Source organism: Harmonia axyridis, chromosome 1 (genome assembly GCF_914767665.1).
Source record: "Harmonia axyridis chromosome 1, icHarAxyr1.1, whole genome shotgun sequence".
Taxonomy (NCBI): domain Eukaryota; kingdom Metazoa; phylum Arthropoda; class Insecta; order Coleoptera; family Coccinellidae; genus Harmonia; species Harmonia axyridis.
In genome coordinates this window covers 75,207,111-75,227,829 of record NC_059501.1, presented here as the reverse complement: position 1 = coordinate 75,227,829, position 20,719 = coordinate 75,207,111, and the positions used below count along the sequence as shown (strand labels likewise).

Sequence of the window (20,719 nt, the reverse complement as noted above, 5' to 3'; positions counted from 1 at the left end):
GGAGCAGGTAATAGTAGATATCTCTAGAGATGAGCGATACCGTGATTTCTAGATCATGTTGTGAAACGTGAACGTTACTTTATAATATCAGTGAAATTAAAGTGTGACGTGATCACTGTTTAGGTTGCTTGTTATTAATATTTGTATGAAAACCTTAGTTCGTTTATCTTTGCAAGTCGAATTGGTCACTCTCTATAATTCAAAGCAAAGCAAAATTAATTAAAAATTATTATGAAAACATCCATTTTTCTTACATTTTCAACTCTTTTCCTTGTTTCAGCTTTAGTTAGGAACGTAACAGAAGAATATCGATTTTTCAAATGTTTCCTCAAATTTGAAGTGGTGGTTTTGAAAGATAATTTCAGCTTGCATAAATTACAAGTACCATAATTTATATCAACTTCTGTGAAGAAAGATTGCTGGTCTTTCGCCTGTTATTATTCTTTCGCCTGTTATTATTATGTCTCTGACGTGTTTTCGTTTATTTTTTATAATACAGTACCATTTATTGCTTCGGTCGGCAACTTCAATATAGAAAGAATTTCTTTGGGGTTGTTTATCAAAGATAAGCATAAAAATAGAATGTTATTGGCACCACCAATTATGCAGTAATTCAGTAGTTATTATTTGTTTGTAGCGAGTATTTATTGTTTACCTAGTCCTACAAATATACTTCCTAAAGCAGGCGAAGTTGCCTACGTTGCTGGGATTGTCTAAAAAATATGCAATTATGTTAGTCGAAAAAGGTTCCGAACCAATAAAAATATCAGGCTGCCTTCACAATTTACGATTGCAACGGACGATGATATGCCCTGAAAAGATCTGTGAAATGTGATCCCGTCACGCTCTGTATTCGTTTTTCGGAACCGTGACTACCTGTGACATTCTGATATCGCTGAAATATCGCTCATCTCTAGATGATTCCCTGCCAATCGCACCAAACAAACAGCAAAATCTTCGTGGTCGTCAATCTTAGCTTGGATGCAGTTTCCGCCGGCTCCCCGCGTTTCGACCTCGATCGTTTTCGCTTGACGTTGTCGTAAGATAGCCACTTTCCATCAACAGTTACCAATCTCTTCAAAAATGGATCGATTTTGTTGCGATTCAATAGCGATTGGCGGATAGACACGTGGTTTTTTTCGTTAACTCTTGTGTTACACATACTTCGAGCTTCTTCTTCAGACCAGCCTTATGAAAATGAAAATCAAACGGATTTTTGTGCAATCTTTAGCTCTTGGGCAGTCGAAACAGTGCTCACTTATCGGTAGGACTGGACTATGTCCATGACTTTATCGACATTTTCGACAATTGGCCTTCCAGTGCGTTGTGCATCTTTGACATCGAAATTACTGAAAGGGAATCGACGAAACCAAATTTGCGCGTGATTGGCTATTATAGGTCAATCCATAAACACTATTTACGTTTTCAGCTGGCTGGCTTGCATTCTTCCTTTTATCGAAGAGAAAATGTAGAATAAAGAGTATTTTCTCTTTGCTAGTGTCTATCTTTGACGCGCGCTCAAACTAAACTCAGTCAACTAATCACAAAACTATCATTGAAGTTTTTGTAGTATGAAATCCCATCTTTCTAACGTGATCTAGTGAAACCCGATTGGACTTATACAATGAGAGATACAGATAACTAAAGCCATTATTGGCAAAAAAAATTGAATTCTCTTTACCACACCTAATATTCAGCTATGTGGCTGCCATAAAGGTAAACTTAATCTAGTTTTATGATAATCCTTTGAGCCATGAAATGATGAAATGATACAATATAAGGGCATATATCGAAAGGGAAAAAATCGAACCTTTCGAGCATGCATTAATTGTTTTTGAATACTTTTTGTTTCCTCAAAGAATTCTTACAAGAAATTATACAATGACATTTGGATTTGAGGGATCGTTGCCCGAACAGATCAAGTTTCGGTCACCAAGGACTTCGGATTTAACCCCGTTAATTTTTATTTTTGTCACATTAAAGAACAACATTTATCAACAGTAAAAACACAAGAGCTTTTTTTTATCGAATAAATTTCTCTTTGCAACGAAACAGTTTTGCCAATCACTAATTTTACGAGAAAAACTGACATGATAAAATCGCGACACCGAAGGTGGGGAGATTTTATCTAATGTCAGTTTTTCGAGCAAATTTAGTGATTGGCAAGACTTTGAGTTAAAGAGAAATTTATCTGATAAAAGGAGAGCTTGAGTGTTTTTTGGCAAGATAAATTAACGACAGAATATATGGATGAACAACAACAATAATTATCTTTATTATTACATGAAAATTCGATTATTTGAAAGCACTATATGTTTAAAATTAAAAAATCTGACAGACTAATTGACAGATTTACTTGATATTGAGGAAGAGAAGATTTTATCCGATAAAAAAGGATGCACCTTTTTTATCGATGTCAAAGTGACAATAACATTCCCATTTCAACATTGGAGTTAATTTATCAATTTTAAAATATTTGAATGTTGAAAAAATCGAAATGTTTGAAAATCGAAGACCTTGGCGGCCACAGAATATTTTGAATATTTTGATCATCTGAAGTTTACAGATTATCATTGATAAGCACTTGGGTTGATTTCCGTGTAAATCTGATACTTTTGAAGATTTTCATAGTTTGATAAGAAATTTGTATATATGAAAAGGAAAATAAAATAAGCGATTTTATTTTTCACTGCAATTCGTATGATTTACATTTTGAAAAACACAAGTTAGTATTATAACTTCAAAATTGATGTAATAAAAAACAAATGATTACACCAATGGATTCTACTGAAAAAAGTGCATGTGAATGCTTTTAGTTTACCTTGATAGCACCAGTAATAGAAATGTTATGAGAACTTTTCATTTCACGCCATGTTCCAATTTTTTTTTAAAACTCGAAAACAGTTGAATTTATGAAGTTGTGGTTCCATTCTTTCAAAAATCGTGCCCCAAAATGTGACATTCATTTTTTTTTCTAGCTCAAAGGGATTCTGAGATCCCCTTACTAGAAAACGAATTTGGGATACCCAAGACTTCCTCGATAACTTCACGAATTCCATCTTTAAGGTCTTGTGGTGTATTATCAATGTGGACCTCTTGTTTCACGTAGTCCCGAAAAAAGTCTTAAGGTATTGAACCACAAGATCTCAGTGGCCAATTGTGATCATCTCTTCGAAAAATAACAGGGCCAGGAAACTTTTCTTGCAAAAATGCAATTTTTCCTTTGTTGGAGGACACGTAGCTCCGTCTTGTCTAGAGTAAACATCGTTCACATCGATATCCTCTAGTTCCATGAAAAATCATTAATCATAGCTCGGTAGATCAATTCATTGCCTAATTTCAAGATCTACACGACAATAAGTATTTTTGATAATATTGTTAATTTAACTAATAAACAATGTTACGCGTTACTTTATGAGCACACACAATTTTTGTCCACCCTGTACCAATTAGAAAGAACATGTGATACATTTTTGGAATCAGCTCAGCTAGAGTAATCGGAAAATTGAGACGAAATGGGGGTGTTCCATTAAAAAAAAAATGACGGTGACGTAATAACTCGAAAGTAATTCACCCTGTATATTAAATTATTATTTTAAAATACGGTAAATTAAAATAAAAAATCGACATGTTTCAGGATTATTTCATAAAATGGTCTGTTTAGCTAAAAATGAATTTGTTCCATACTTTACGGACACAGTGTATAGTCTAAGGTTTTCACCAAGACTACAGGTTACAGCAGCAATATTCTCAGTTGTTCTTGAACGATGCAAACGATCTTGATTCTTAATATGACTAACTTGTCCCAATCGATCAAATTTTCCCACCAGTTTAACTATTGCCGGCCAAGAAGGAGCTGCTTCATGACGAACCAAAAGTGCTTTAGTTTTGCGAACTGCGACTGCAAAATTTTCACCATTTTCGTGGTGAAATTGAACAATTTCATTACCGTATTGAAGCGTATACCGTTAAATTTTTAGTGATGGCGTAGTTTTTACTAGTCAAATGTCGAAAGATGACAGCTTTTATATAATATATATAATTTTTAATCGATGATATTTATTCCAGATGGTTGGCATCATTCCTCATCATTATATCATTCAAACCAGTAAAGAATAGTGACTTTATATCACTGATAAGTATCGAAAATGATAATTTCTGCATAACGAACAGTTCTTCTGCAATGATTTACAAAAGAAATAATAATATTCAAGAAAAAGGTAGGTTTCAGAGAATTATAGTTATTTCAATATTTCATGAGATATAATAACACAAAGAAATGAAATTTTTTGACGCTATGGCTTTCCTCATTATACCATAATGTCAGTGCTAAATGTCAATTCATAAGGCTACTAATGAGAAGGCGAAACAATATGTTGTTCTTTTGAAATGAGAATCCATCAGTTCAAAATTTATTTATGTAAACCTATTCATGTTAACCTATTTATGTAAAACGATTCAAGTAAAAAATTAATCTTCAAAACAAATCAATTCAACTTTAACGTGAATAACCTGAAGCATAGTTCTTTTTTTTTAATTCAGGTTTATATTTTGTATTACCCCCTGTAGCTCTTATAAATGCCTACATACATTGGTTCATACTGTCGATTAGTTTTCGAATAGCATCTTGAGGAAAATTTGTAAACCGTTGAGGCAAGTTCATTTCTCACTTAAAAATGAACTTGTAGGATTTCACATATGCCTACTTATGCGTTTCGTCCCTGGCACACACACCGGACTCATCAGTGTGACTTTGGTATATTTGTGTGTGCCGTGTCACAGACGCTTGGGGAATTTATTATTATCGGGAGCCGCCGGGATTCGAACCCGGCACCTTGTCGCATCTCGGTGGGGGTCTACAGTCTTTGCCACTAGGCTACCGAGTGCTGTGTTTATTGTTGCTATGTGGGCTTTATGAGAAGCCGCCACAAACTAGTACACTTAAGGCCATGAACCAAAAAACAAAATGTTGAAAAAAAAAAGGTTTTTGATGAAAATTGGTAATTTGAAAAAAATTGACCACGAAATTATTCCGCAGGATGTTACAAAATTAGGGTTTTACCTACAACAAACTTCTGATATGACTGTATGGTGACCAATAAGCCAGCATTTAGCAAATATGCAAGTTGAAATTAATAATTTTATCTACAATTAATACGAATAAATGATCGTTTCAACAAAAAATAAACTTGAGTGAACAGAATTTTATTTTCAATTGCAGAGACTGCCTTCCTTCCTAGAATTGGATATTTTTGTGATTTTGAAAATAACGATAATGGAAATTGCATTAATTCTTTCAAAGTGCATCCTTGGAATTTGGTAAATTATTTGAATTATGAAAGCACATTTCTCTTGGACCTTCGCTGGGAACGTAAGTAGTTGATGATCTTTTCCTCCTTATCTACTTTATATATAACAGAATATGTCCCAAAAGTGTTGACACAAATTTCAATTGTATAAAAAATTTTAAAAATTAAAATTGTCGAGTCGGCTTTGACAAGAACAGTTATTGAATGAATTGTCATTTTAATGACACCTCAGTTATCGCAACCTATTGCATCGTGAAGGATAATAAATTGGAGCTTAGAAAAAGTGTTGTCATTTCATTTAGGCAGATGCCTAAAGATCTTACAATAGCAGAATGTGAGGAAGGTTCACCATGCCTAAATCTTCCGAAAAGTGGAAAATTTAGACTTATTTTGTTCTGCATTACCACCAGGCTAGTGATAGTATGAGATGGTGAGGCACGTCAGAAAAAAAATGTAGTATTGTTGTAATATACTCACATATATATTTTAAGTTTACGGACAATAGTTATTTATGCAACAAGTGCAAAAAGTGAATGTTGTATGCAACTCGTGCAAAAATTGTTTGTTGCACTCGACGTGAAATTGTCACAATTGACAACACGTCGAGTGTTGCATAAAACATTTTTCCTACGTTCATGCAAAAAGCAAAAAAAATGATTTATTGAGTTGCGGCAGTTTGCTCTATGGAGGTAGACGGTTACAAATCGGATCAGTTTTGATTGAGGAATTGTTCTCGGGAAGGCATTGTTTGTTTATCTCTGGCTGCTAACATTAATACAAAATAATATAAAATATGTAACTGTTTAAAACGTATTGCCAATCTCACAGCATATCTGATAAATATGTAGTGGGTTTGAACGTTTATGTTTGTCATGATGACAGCACGTTGAAGTGAATGACAGATGAGTGCAATAAAAACTTTATTGCACTAGTGCAATAAAGAACTTCTTTTTTCACTAAATATAGTTCAATAAAATTTTGCTTTTTGCATGAATGTAGAAAAAGTTACATTACGAATTAATTTTGAATGCAAGGTGTCTCTAGTTCGAGTGCCTATTAGACTAGAGAACAGGGTTTATTTGAAATATGAAAACTGAAATTACGATATTATTCGATATTCTCTACTAAGTTGAAATATTTTACGACCTACATACTTTGAGTTATACAGAGAATGAAAACAATTTCTCAGAAAAAAAGTTTTCATTCTGAAATATTGTTTCAACTGTTACGTTATTCCAAATAGTTTTAAAAAAATCAATTGAAAAAACTGAAAAAAATGCGAAGCCAGTATTTTGTTCATTAGAATTATTCGTAATATCCTATACTTGATTAATTCGTAATATCCTAGACTTGAACCGTCTTGTAAATTTAAGAAGAATTTATAAATGTGGAATTTTTTAATACAAGAAATATCATCATTAGGCATTTCAAATATTGTCTAAAAAATTGTGAAAAAAATTCCACCATAACTTTTGTTTTTAAAGAAAAACATGTCGACTCATCAGTCAAAATTTAACCTGATGAAGTCAGTGTCGGCGAAACATTTGTCGCAAACATTAAAAGTTCACTTTGTTTTATTATTTTATCTATAACGAATATCCATCGAATTCGATACTTAGAATTCATCAAAAAAAATTTCATTTATAAAGATGCAGTGGCGTATCCAAGGGGGGGTATGGGGGATATATTCCCCAAGAAGGAATATGTATATATGTAACAACGTTATATATCACAATATTATTATGAGTAAGCACACTTCTTTGGGAAACTTCTTGAAAAGAAGGAACCTTTGATTTTTTTTTCTTTATTCCCCCTCAAGGCTTATGTCTGGGTACGCCACTGTAATAACGCATAGTGACCTCTAGCGATAAGGATTCGCGATCCCCTAGAGTTCACGTGGTACTGATATATCTACTAGCAGTCTAACATTTCAAAAGTATTATGAATTATTTTTCATAGAAAGATTCAAATTCCGTGGCTGAATATTTCATATGAGATTTTCAAACTCGTTTTGAAATGAATTGGTATGTTTTATGTGGTAGTAAATTTAAGACAAAAATACCAAAATGTAAAGTGGAAAAATTCATTTTTTCTCAAAAAGTTTATTATTGAAGATATAATTGTGATCAGGGCCGGCGCGAGCAATTTTGGCGCCCCGGCTAAAAAAGTTTCAATAACATGACCTCCTTCATTTCAGAAGTTTTTATTTTTGAATTTCTTTGAAATCACAATAATTGTACCTTTCTGGATTTAATTCTAGCCAAATCATCAATGATATCTTCAAAATCAATTTAGCTACTAATTACGAGATCAATAGAGATTATTGCCAGCCCAGAAAGTCTCCTCTGGTGCATCGCAGAGCGCAAATAATTTTTTATAATTTTTAATTTCAAAAAAGAACGTCCTCCGCCGCTAGCTACAGTTAACGGCATTATATAATTATAGTATCCGAAGAACAATAGCAATGTCAGGATAATTTTCTTAAGTAATTGCACAAGTGCATCAAAATTACCGATAATTTTGCATGACAGCGTGTTGTCATAAAAACTGCATGAGTTCATTTCCATTTTTGGAGAAAAATGAAAATGACCGAATGCAGTTTTTCAAAGAAAACTCGCTGGAATGCTGAATTATCCGGTCATTTTGATGCACGAGTGTAATTCGGGGGAATTTTTCCCGAATAAACTGTTACATTACTTGTCAAACTGATTTAGAATGGAATTGCCATAGATTCGAATTGTGTAAGATGCATAGAAACTGTGCATCTATGAACAGAACAATTATCGCAGTGCTGCTTCGCTTTCTAAAATGCAATTATCGCTGTAATTTTCGATAATTGTTCTCCATATACATAGAATTTTTGACAGGAGGGAAATATTCGCTGTAATTTTCGATAATTGTTCTCCATATACATATAATTTTTGACAGGGGGGAAATATTCAGATAAATTACCCGCCTCTAAACAATTCAGCAACTGGAAAATTGACATTTTGGATTCCAGCGTGCGGTTCAAAAGAAGCAATTCCGTGCTGAGATTTCTGGGCTCAATATCATTTCCTAATCGGTCGAAGAGTTCATTGCAATTATGCATTATAAACTCTGAAGATTTTGTATAATGCCTTTACGTCGTATATGAATTCAAATAATGAGCTATGTTCTTTCAATTGGAGGCAGCGTTAATTCAAAGAATTAACTTAAATGTCCAATAAATAATTGAAAAAATCAATCTGATTTTTTTTGAGTATGAGTTATCGGTGTATCCCTTCCTTCATATTGAAAAAGTCTTGTTTTTTTACGAATTCGTACTTCTCGCTCAGATTGGAATTCGGGTTCAATTTCCATATTTTCTACCATTTCTTCAGAAGAGCAAACCATTAGTTCTCAAATTTGTCAAATATTTTCTCAGCTCGCTAACACACATCAATTATCATACCGGGACTTCGCAACTCCTTAGTAACGTTATTGATGTGAACTAAAACCTTATACTAAGTGTCTATAAAACAAATGAATTTGAAGCATGAAATTTTCAAAGCTAAATTTTTGCTCTTACTTCTAGTATCATCTTCGTTCTCATCATTCGCTGCGATTTCACCAAGAGCATCATACATTTCTCTCAATTGTTACCGTAGCGGCGCCATAGCTTCAATTCTACTTTTCCATCTAGTGGTACTAATACCTTTGAGAGTTAGTGGAAAATTGTTTTTTTTCAAAACTTCCACCGATTAGTTGAACTTGAAATACGAAAAGATCTTGACCAAAAAAAATTGGATACCAGCTGCATCGTTAATTAATGATTTCAGCGAATGACAAGAACAAAGTACTAAGAAAGCTTCCGGGTTTTCATCAAGACTATTGGAGAAAAGTCAAATCGAATAAAACAAAATGTATGTCTATGTGTCTATTTACCTTATATTATCTACACTGTAGGTATTTTGATTAATTCCTGGATTTCTTCGATGCCGATGAATAATGCGTAAGTAATATATATCTGACTTTCACATTCACAAGACACTGCTTACGATCGATGAAATTTTACCTACACACCACAAGTTACAAAGGGCGGTAGGGCCTGCAAAGCTTCGGAAACTAAATGAGATTAAAAACATGTATTCCGCTGAAAACATTTGGCATTTTACGGAAACTAGTTCTGAATGCAAAATCGTAGGAATTTTCCAAATGTTGAATGTGTAAGCAACTTCCATATAATTCGAAACCGAAGGTAGTGTTGTTTTTCGTCTTTGTGAAATACATTTCATCGCTCTTTCAATTAGGGTAATAGGAAATGCTGTTTATATTGGTTGGGTTGTCATGTGTTATTTATTATATGAATCAAATAATTTGACAACTTTTTGTCTAATCCTTCACAATAATATATCTGTATGATATAATTAGTTTATTTTTGTCTTGGAATATATTCCAATTCCAAAAATGACAAATTTGATAATCAACCAAAAGTAAATTCAAAATAACTAAAACTATACAAATTGAGTAAACGGTTAACCAATTGAACAACTAAATTAACATAAAGACAGACGTACGTTTCGGAATTTTTGTATTTAATAATACAATTTTTCTTCATCAGTGCCTTATAGTTCAACGAAATTATTGAATTTACAAACTCACCACGTGTATATCCACTTCACCAAAATTTCAAGTAAGAAACTACAAACTAACTAAACGTACCGGTTGCTCTAGTAAGGATTCACAGAGCAAGCCATTACTGAAGGTAGTCACAGATTTCTTTCTTGTTATTCTTTTGAAATACATATACAAATCGACATTTACAATTGAATAACAATTTCAGAAATTTTAAATTTATCAATTGGTTGATACTGACTCTCTAATCAATAAATGATTACTTCTAATTATAAAAGTTTAATGAGTCTTCTTGATAAAGGATATTTAATATATAAATCAAATAATTCAACAACTATTTGTCTAATCCTTCACAATAATATATCTGTATGATATATTTAGTTTATTTTTGTCTTGGAATAGGTATATTCCAATTCTAAAAATGACAATTTTAATAATCAACCAAAAGTAAATTCAAAATGACTAAAACTGTACAAATTGGGTAAACGGTTAACCAATTGAACAACTAAATTAACATAGAGACAGACATACGTTTCGGAATTTTTGTATTTAATAATACAATTTTTCTTCATCAGTGCCTTATAGTACAACGAAATTATTGAATTTACAAACTACAAAATTGCAAGTAAGAACCTACAAACTAACTAAACGTACCGGTTGCTCTAGTAAGGATTCACAGATGTTATTTATTGTTATTTATTGAACATGCGGCTTAGTAAAGACGGTTTGGACATTTTTGTTGCAGGGAATATTGATAAACGCGGCGGAGCGGGCCAACCTCATGTTGCTTTTAAGAATCAAGGCCATATTTTTTTTTAGAAATATGAAAAGGCGGCCACAAACTGGGCTAATTCGCCGCCCTCGAATGGAGGCGCCTGAAACAGTCGCTTCACTGTTTCCCCCCTAATGCCGGCCCTGATTGCGATACAACATTGACGTTGATTCTTAATCCATTACTATTGAGCAAAATCAATATGGGAATATGCATCATAATGCATCTTTGTAAAATATCCCTTTTTTCTCAGGTTTGCCAGTACAAAAACTTCCTTTTAAAGACGATAATTATTTATCATTTCTCACTCTAGTAAAGTTGGGAGGATTGAGGGATTTCAAGGTGCCGATTTCTTTGAAAGGCGAAGAAATCCATCTACTTTTGTGTGATAAAGAAAAGGTTGAGGAAGCAAATTGCTATTGGTTCATACTCCAAGGCTGGTCCCGGAAGTATACAGTAATGAGAAAATGTAAAGTTGGCGGGATCCTCCCATGGAATCCTTATCCTAAAGGTGAAGATTGTGTCAAGAGGAAGGTGGAAAAAGTGGTGAGTTATTCAGTGAAATTATACAAAAACAGTATTGCAAATGAAAATATTCAATATTCGAAGGAAATCGAAGGCAGGTATATACATGGTGTTTCATTATAAACTGGACACTGGGAGCATCATTTATGACATATAGTCTATGAGCCAGTGGACAGCAGACCACACATATTTTAGGAAAGCCTAAAATTTCCTCAGTGAGTCTGTTGTACCTACCGACCATGATATGGGGGCTAGCAGTTGCGGTGGCTATTCTTCTATTCCATTATTTTTAAAGAAATAAAATACAGTGTGATTCACCGGGATGGCCTATTAGACGTTTATGGAAAACTGATCATAATTTTGAGATGAAAATTTGGATATTGGGGTTTTAGACAATGATCTTCCTCCCTAAAATATTTTCAGATTTCAAAACTGCCGATTATACCGGAAACAGACTACTACTTCCTCAAATGGCACACCTAGTATATTATTGCACCATTAGTTAGCTTTTTTGAAGACAATTTCGGCAAAATGCTATACCTTGGGTAAAAACTCGACGGTTCATGAGTTATTGGGATTCTTATAAAAAAAATGATGGCGATGAGGAATCACATTTTTTGGAATATTCCAGCAGAAAAAGCTTTTTTCGAAAAAATTTTTTTTTTCGATTCTGCAAATACGTAGTATTATAAGACTGTTTGCGGCTTGGTTTATAAGAAGATCATGAACTTGGACAACTCAAATCCATCAATACTCAAGATTTTCAAATTGGAACCTATATATTTTATTATTTTATTATTATTATTATTATTATTATAACGTGATACAGAGTTGAGGCTTAGCCTATAAACTCTAAAATATGTTAAAATAAGTAATGTTGTCACAAATTACAAGCTTACAAAAATACTGAAAAAAAATTATAAGAAGAAAGGGATGAAAACAAAATTCGTGCTATTGAATGAAAAAAGATCACAAAAAAAAAACAATTCAATTTCACAAACACAGGGCATTCTGTGAGGCCCACAAGTCAAGTTTGTTCTTGAAACTGTTCACACTAGGCGCACAAACTATCTCGGTCGGCAATCTGTTCCAAACCTCGAATACTCTGTTGGAGATGAAGTACTGCCTGGTGGTGGTAAAGAATCTCTCACGTGAGAGTTTGAACATATGTCCTCTGAGATTATTTGAGTTGAGCACAAAAAGATGACTGAGGTCACAACCGAAGAGACTATGTAGCGATCTATAAGTTATTATGAGATCGCCCCTCAACCTCCTCAACGAGAACCTGGAGATATTCATTAGGGCTAACCTACTTTCATAATCTGGACGCACAAAGCCATAGGGTATTCGGGTGGCCCTCCGCTGAACCGATTCTAGTAGAGTAGCATCCCTGATGAGGCAGGGATACCAGACAGGACCGGCGAACTCCAGAACTGGACGAATGTATGTCTTGTACAATTGCGCTGCAGTCATAGGATCGCAACCAGCAAAGGACCTCCCGAAGAGATAGAGAAGCTTTCTTGCTCTGCTCGTGCAGTGTGCTATATGCCGACTCCATGACAGATCCTCCGTCACAATCACACCCAGATCATTGTGAGCGGATACATTTTCAATCAGCTGCCCCTCAACATAATAAGAAAGTCTTGGATTCTTCTTTCCTAAATGTAACACCTTACACTTTTGAACATTTAACGGAAGCAGCCAGTCATCACACCACCTCGCCAGGGTGTTGAGATCCTCCTGTAGGACAGAACGATGGGTTGGACAACTGAACAGCTTTGTATCGTCCGCGTATGAACAACACTGAGAACTCATAGATGCCGGCAGATCCGAAATATATACAAGGAACAGAATGGGGCCCAGTACTGAACCCTGAGGCACGCCACTCAAAACATCCCTCATTGTAGACCTAGCTGAGCCCACTCTGACCAAAATCTTCCTGGTATTTCTTTCAATTCGACGTACAAAAATAGTGGGGGTTACTTAATCATACCCTATACCTGAAATGAATACTTTAAGAGTTATCGAGGAAAAACTTTTAATGAGGAAAAACCGCTATTTATAACTGTGTGGAGTAGTCTGTGACTTCCGAAAAACACAAAAAAAAAACTAAAATTCGATGTTTCCATAACAAAATTTTAGATATCAAGAATTGTAATGAATTATTCGTAATAGAAAATTGTATTGGTTAATTGGTTTATGGATTTCTTAACAATCCCAACGAAAAATCAATTAAAATTCATTAAATCATCGAATTTTAGTTTTTTTCTGTGTTTTCCGGTAACAGACAGTTATTCACACATTATAAATAGCGGTTTTTACTCATTTGAAGTTCTTCCTCGAAAACTATAAAAGTATTCATTTTATGTGAAGGGTTTGTTTGAGTAACCCCCACTATTTTTGTACATAGAATCGACTGAAATAATAAAAAATATAGGCTTTAATTTGAAAATCTTGCGTTTTGATGAATTTGAGTTGTCCAAGTTCATGATCTTCTTGTAAACACCCTGTACATTTTTGGTCCAAGCCGCAAGCAGTCTTATAATACTACCTATTTTCAGAATCGAAAAAAAAATTGTTTTCGAAAAAAGGTTTTTCTGCTGAAATATTCAAAGAAATGTGAGTCCTCATCGCCACCATTTTTGTTATAAGAATCCCAATTACTCATGAATCGTTGAGTTTTTATCCAAGGTATGGCATATTGCAGAAATTGCCATCGAAAGAACTATCTAATGCTGCAATAATATAATGAGTGTGCCATTTGAAATAAGGAAGTAGTAGTCTGTTTCCGGTATAACCGGAAGTTGTAGAGATCTGAAAATATTTTAGAGAGAAAGATAATTGTCTCAAATCCCAATATCCAAATTTTCAGCTCAACATTATGATTAGTTTTCCATAAACGTCTAATAGGCCATCCCGGTGAATCACCCTGTATATGAATATCATACTTTTGAAAAATTAAACAATCAACAATTTTTTTTACTGACTACGTCAGTTTGAGAGATTAATTCATTGGCCGGGGTTGGCTTGAGTGTAATTATTCTTTATATCGAATATAATAATAATAATAACAGTACTTTATTGCATATGCAATTGGCCATCGACCAAGGGTCCTTCAGCCTTCGAATATATATTTGGTGAATGTTTGAATAATTGAGAAATGTGTAGGAGAAGTGTCAGTATTAATTGTTGAATTCAACGAAAGAAACTTTAGGTAGATCCTTGATTCATTCGATGAGCAGCCAATTTTTAGTGACTGCCTTAATACTTCAGCCAGTTCTTTTTGTCATCTGCTATTCACGAAAAATGTAACCATAGAGCTTTAACATTTGTTTGATAATTTTGGAAATATACTTACATAGGTAAATCAAAAGTCGTGTTAATGTGATAATAACATTCCAAGAATTTTCAGAATTGAAATTGGATATTTTGTCTGTAAATATAATTGTTTATGTTTTTCAGCATTCGAAGAAATTCCCTCTTTATTCAAGTAAGGAGAAATGGAGTCATATAATGATAGAGAAAAAAGCAAATACAATATCTTTAAAACTTTACAATGAAAGGAAAGAAGAGGACATCATCGACTATACCGAGAAAGATGCGAAAATGTTTGAATTGAATTATATTTTAGGACATAGAAAGGATGAGGAAGTACTTTGCAAAGTACATGAGAGTAAGTTTATATCTTCTTTTTTAATTGGATAAGAATATGTTTTCGCAACGATGTTACAAGTTCGAATATAAATCGAACAACAACAAACTCGAATATACACAGGGTGTCCCAAAAAGACCATGTCAAACAAAAACGGAATGTAGATCAGAATGTGCTCTACCTGATGAGAAAAAATCGTTTCATCGAAAAGTCTCGCAGTTTTCGAGATATTTGATGTTTTACGAAAATGTTGAATTTTTTCACTTCAAATACTTCCTCTCATGTCATATTTCATCATTTTCTTATTGATGTGACACTACACGAAAAAACTGCTAAAAATCAAGTAGCTTGATATGATTCAAGTACTTGATAAATAAATACTTGACATGACTTGAGATGAAAAACTACTACTTGACTTGAGCTTGTCTCCAAATCAAGTCAAGCTCAAGCCAAGTAGCTTGAAAATCAAGCCTTGAATCCCCAAGCCCACTATCCACAGCATTTCCATGAGAATTCCATAGTTTTTTTTAGAGTGGTTGATATTTGCTCCAAATCATATATTTTACCTAGATTTTTCTAGAGAATCCTTAATGGTTTGGTCTTATTTTCACAAGCTCCAAACCTCTTTAACATTTTCTAGTTTGTATATTTTATGAGAAAATTTAAAAGTGTACTGAATATAAACATAATATTATGTATTGTTATATATTATACATATAACAAAAAAAATATGAGTTGAATTTTTGTTGTTCTTTGTTTTTATGAGGGTTTATTTTATACGATGTATAGTATGAATTATTTATCTCTAAACTATGTTTTGTTATGTTTCCACAAATCCAAAAATAAAGTTTGAATTTTCATTGAATCAATGAAATTATCTACTATACTATCATAATTTTGCAAGAAGTATAGGAAATGGCCGTCAAAGGTTCCTACTACTTTTATTTTGGATAAAATTATAAACCAACAATTTTATTAAAAATAAAGGAGTATGAACCTTTGATGACGATTTTCTCATCTTCTTGCAAAACCGAATAGTATTGATTCAATGAATACGTACGTCGAATTAAAGTACAAAGTTAGTTAATCCAATGAACTAATTTCATTCGGACAACGAAACTCATTCATTGGGCCAACGACCTCGTTCATTCCAATAATAAATATCGTACATTGATTCAACGAATTCGTACGTTGAATTAACGTACAACGTTCGTTAATCAAACGAACAAATTTCATTTCGACAACGGAACTGATTCATTCGGTCGACGAATTATTTATCATACGTTGCCGTGATGTATCATAGTACTAATATTTACGCACATTCGGTACAAACGATAATTCGTTAGGCCAATGGACGCGTCCACTGGCTTTATTTTGATGAATAAATAAATTGGCCCAATGTACTTTTTCTTTGTATTTACGTACTCTTTTCGTTCAGTGTAGGTATAATTGAATACTTTTCGAATCAGTTTTTTTCCTTGAATATTGTTAATGATTACTTTAATTTATGCACTGGAAAATAGAAAACATATTACACAGGAAATCTGAAAAAAATCTTTAAAATTCACGTTTTGGAACAAGTGTTTTTTTTGTACCGAATTCGATCTGAGATGGTGTAAAAAAACACTAGATCTTTTCTGCATATTAAGTTGAAAAATCCTGCCAATCCTGCTAGGATTTCGAAAAGGTAAACATTTCTATGATACACTGTTTTTGTCACTTTTTCCACAAAATCTTTCAGTTTGCACAACCTATTGAAAATAATCAATTAATCCATCAATGAAATGTTATTTAGGTGCCAATTCATTCACTGAGTTGATAATAACGGAGATTTTATTTACTACTTGTGATGAGCTGTCAAAAAAGAAATTAACCTTTTTTTTTTATCTCGCATTCTCGTTCACAAGTTTCAGTTGGAAATTAAGAAATGCGCAACAGATGTGTATTGTCTCTTACCATTTTTCCTTCTTTTTGTTCAGTTTTTTTTTCACTTACACTCTCGAACAGTAATATGATGTGATGCGATTCGATGGTTTAAAATCAAGTTATCTATGGAAACGTTCACTTTCATTGTTCTGATATTTATAAAGTGACTTTACATTCTTTACAAGAGACTTATTGATATTGAAGCTCCTGTGCGCATATCATTGCAATTAATGAATAATTTTACTTTATCATTAATTTAAGGAGTAACTATCATTTTTCAATGAAATTGATCAATAAGTTACAGAAAAATGTGCAAAATGGAAGGTTTTTTGGAAAAAGCGGCAAAATTAGATTTTCATAGAAATGTTCCATTATCGATAAACATTTGAATATCTTTTTTTCTGAAGAAGATTATACCTGTATTTTACTTTTTCAAAATCCTCACAGAATAGTCAACTCTTCAACTTGATATACAGAAAAGGTCCAGTGCTTTTTTTACACCACCCCAGATCGAATTCGGTACAAAAAAACACTTTCTCCTAAACGTGAACATTTTTTTCAGAATCCCTCTATAATATCCCTGTATGCTATTTTTTAACGCATAAATTGAAGCAATCGTCTAACAATATTCACGGAAAAAACTGATTCGAAAAGTATTTAATTTTACCAATGGCATGAGAGAAAGTATTCAAAGTGAAAATATTCAACATTTTCATAAAACATCAAATATCTCGAAAACTGTGAGACGTGGTCTTTTTGGGACACCGTACTTATATATAATATTTTGATGAAGGTACATTTAGTTGAAATCATATATGGAATGTCTATTAACCAAAGTAATTTTGGCCGAAAAAAACATGCATGATGGACATTCAATGTTTCTTGAAAGATTTAATAATTGTCTCTGATTTCAGATAATTACATGCGAAGCACTACGGTTTCTGAATTCAATCTGAAATATGCATTCTCTGGAAGTGAATCTTGTATTTCTTTTATCTTGAATACATGTTCATACTGTTCAACTACAGTAATATTTCTGAATGAAGGAAAAACAAAAGTGCTTTTGGAAAAGATTTTTCCACCGACTAATGTAAGTTGAGGAGATATTTTTCATAAAAACCAGATGAAAGGACTGTTTTTCAATATTTTGCTTAACATTAAAACATTAAAAACTACATCGATATCAACATAAATTTTCCAAAAGTTTATTTCTTTTAGTTCCGATAGTTCTCGAGATATTCATTTTTCATAAATAATTATCAAATTTAAATATATGTATTTGCAACTACTGTTTCTCGATTATTTTATGTCTATAATGTCTCTTTTAAAATAATGTTGGTTGCTCAAGCCTATAACAATTTTAAATATAGGTACCTAGTGTTGTTTTCATTTACTATAATTGTTTCATGAACAAGCTTCATTGATAGTTGATTTTTAGGGCATTTGGGAACACCACAAATCGGTTACGAATATTTCCAGCAGTGATTTTTTTTGGGTTAAATTGAAAACTATGTTAACTGATGGTTCATCTTCAACAGGATCTGAATTCTGGTCATTCGATGATTTCCGAATATGCCATAATGAAGGTAAGTTCATTGTATTTCGATATTGAATAATCCTCCAAGCCTTTTCAGTTTATGAATGAAATTTTTTCACGACAGAAAAAAAATTGAATCATTTTTGAACTCGTATAATCTATCACATAATTTGATTTCTCGGCAGCTGAATGAAAGAAGATTTCTTCATTCTAATAAGAAATTTTCAAACTTTTATATTATTGTTGGATTCATATCAAAACTTTCAATACTACCAAGAATTCTAAATAAAATTTTTCCATTTTCAGAATACAGAATAACACAAAAAGGAAGTTCGGATGATATTTCCGAATGTCAATTGCTCGAAGATAATAAGAAAGTGAAAAAGGGCGAAACTATCGATTCTGTAACAGGTAAGATATGAAATAGAAATCGTTCAGATGACTCGATTACCTGATCTATAAACAGTCATTGTGGGCATGAAAAATTCATTATTTCCCTGATTTTTACATTATATTCCAAAAAATTGAACAGTCTAATTGTGTTTTATGGAATTTATTCAATATTAGAAGTTTATTATTCATTAGAGTTTATGCAATTTATTATGTATTTATTATGTTGAATAAACTTATATTAGGACCTGCACAGGACAAAACTAAATCTCTCAACGAGTACAAGTTCCAAGCTCCTGAGAGGTGTCACAGTGGCCTAGGAGTGTCGTACTATGAAAAAACATTGAATATTGAACAAACATTGGTAGTGAGTAGTTGGTAGCTTACTTATAGGCATAATACTTATTATTATTATTGAAGAAATTACAGAGTAGAGGTAAAAGCCTATGAACTCAAAGAAAGGTGAAAAAAATAGTTGAACATACTATATATACAGACAACAGTAATAGAACTAAGAAACAGCAACAAACACAAAAATAAGAGCTTAAACATAATGTTCAGATGCGGAACCCATTTTCAAATCATCAAGTCTGTTCTTGAAGGTATTTACGAAAGGTGCATTCACGACGTCACCGGGGAGTCTATTCCATACACTGAACACTATAAGAAATGAAATATTCGCGGGACTTAGCTCGAAAACTTTCACGCTTGAGTTTTAAACTGAGACCACGTAGATTGTTTGTGTTCAGTTGGTATAAATGCGAGATATCGGTACCAAACATTCCATGGAGCACACGAAAGGTGATGATCAAATCCCTGCGCAGCCGTCGATCCTCCAGTGAAGACAGCCCCATCCTCTCCAACCTCTCCGGATACGATGGTCTTAAGACACCATAAGGCAGACGAGTCACTCTGCGCTGAAACCCCTCCAAGAGCATCAGATCGCCTCTGAGCCAAGGGTGCCAAACAGGACCGGCAAATTTTGAATCTGGCCTACGGTAGCGACATCACATCCCTGGAAAGATCTCTATATAATAAAGAGGAGTCTTCTCGCTTTATTCAGCGTTTTGGTTATGTGGCTTGACCAGGAGAGATCACTGGTGATGGTCACACCCAAGTCAACGTGCGTGGTACAACCCTCCACTCCAAGGCCATCAGTACAATAAGTGTGTCGGGGATTGTTTGCACCCAGATAGAGAACACGACACTTTGAATGGTTAAGAGGTATTAGCCAATGAGATGACCAGAGGGAAACTCTATTAAGATCCTCTTGGAGTTGTCTATAGCAAGTCTCAGCCTCTCCGAAAAACTTGATATCGTCTGCATAGGATGCACTTGGTGAGACAATAGAAGAAGTCAGATCACTTACAATAATTCCTAGTAAAGACACGTTTTCTTATGAAAAATTCGACTGTCTCCGTAGACATAGGCATCTTCAAGAGTGATGTATGTACTCCAATCAGATCTTCTAACTTTTCAATACCTTTTATGCAAAAACATTAGTCTTTACTGTCGAAATAGGCTTCAACCTCGGCAATCACTTCTTCATTATAGCCAATTATTCCCTGGAGCACGTTTTTAACGTTGTTCCCGATGCAGTCTGAATATCACTTTTCAAGATGTAACTTTGCTCGCACAGTGGGGTTTTCCATCAAAAAATACTCCCTCAATCTTCGATATCTCGATTCAGACTTAACTGTATGTTGATTTCTGCACTCAATCGATCCAATAACGTTATGAAATATTTGCTGGTGATAGTTTCACTTTTGTGAATGAAAAATATACCATGCACGTCCCAAAACACGGATGTCATAACCTTGCCAGCTAATGTTTGAGATTTTGTTGGCTTAGGACTGCTTTTCACTCAGCTGACGTTGTCTTTGACTCGGAAATGTAGTTATGAAGTTATGAATCGAGGGAAACAATCCTCTCTATTCCGCATAAACAGCTTCAAACAGTGGAACTTTGGATCAACTGTGAGCAATATCTACATTTTGAGCATTTCGAGCAAA

General features: G+C 33.5%; 1 protein-coding gene across 1 annotated transcript in view; it reads left to right on the top strand.

The window, feature by feature from the left end:
* Positions 1 to 20,719, top strand: part of LOC123682596 — a 96,205-nt gene that overhangs the window by 1,206 nt on the left and 74,280 nt on the right. The window contains exons 2-8 of the mRNA XM_045621326.1: positions 4,069 to 4,220; positions 5,222 to 5,371; positions 10,931 to 11,223; positions 14,665 to 14,875; positions 17,695 to 17,870; positions 18,219 to 18,366; positions 18,624 to 18,728. Of these exons, the coding sequence (XP_045477282.1) occupies positions 4,069 to 4,220; positions 5,222 to 5,371; positions 10,931 to 11,223; positions 14,665 to 14,875; positions 17,695 to 17,870; positions 18,219 to 18,366; positions 18,624 to 18,728 (1,235 nt within the window). The remainder of the gene's footprint in view (positions 1 to 4,068; positions 4,221 to 5,221; positions 5,372 to 10,930; positions 11,224 to 14,664; positions 14,876 to 17,694; positions 17,871 to 18,218; positions 18,367 to 18,623; positions 18,729 to 20,719) is intronic.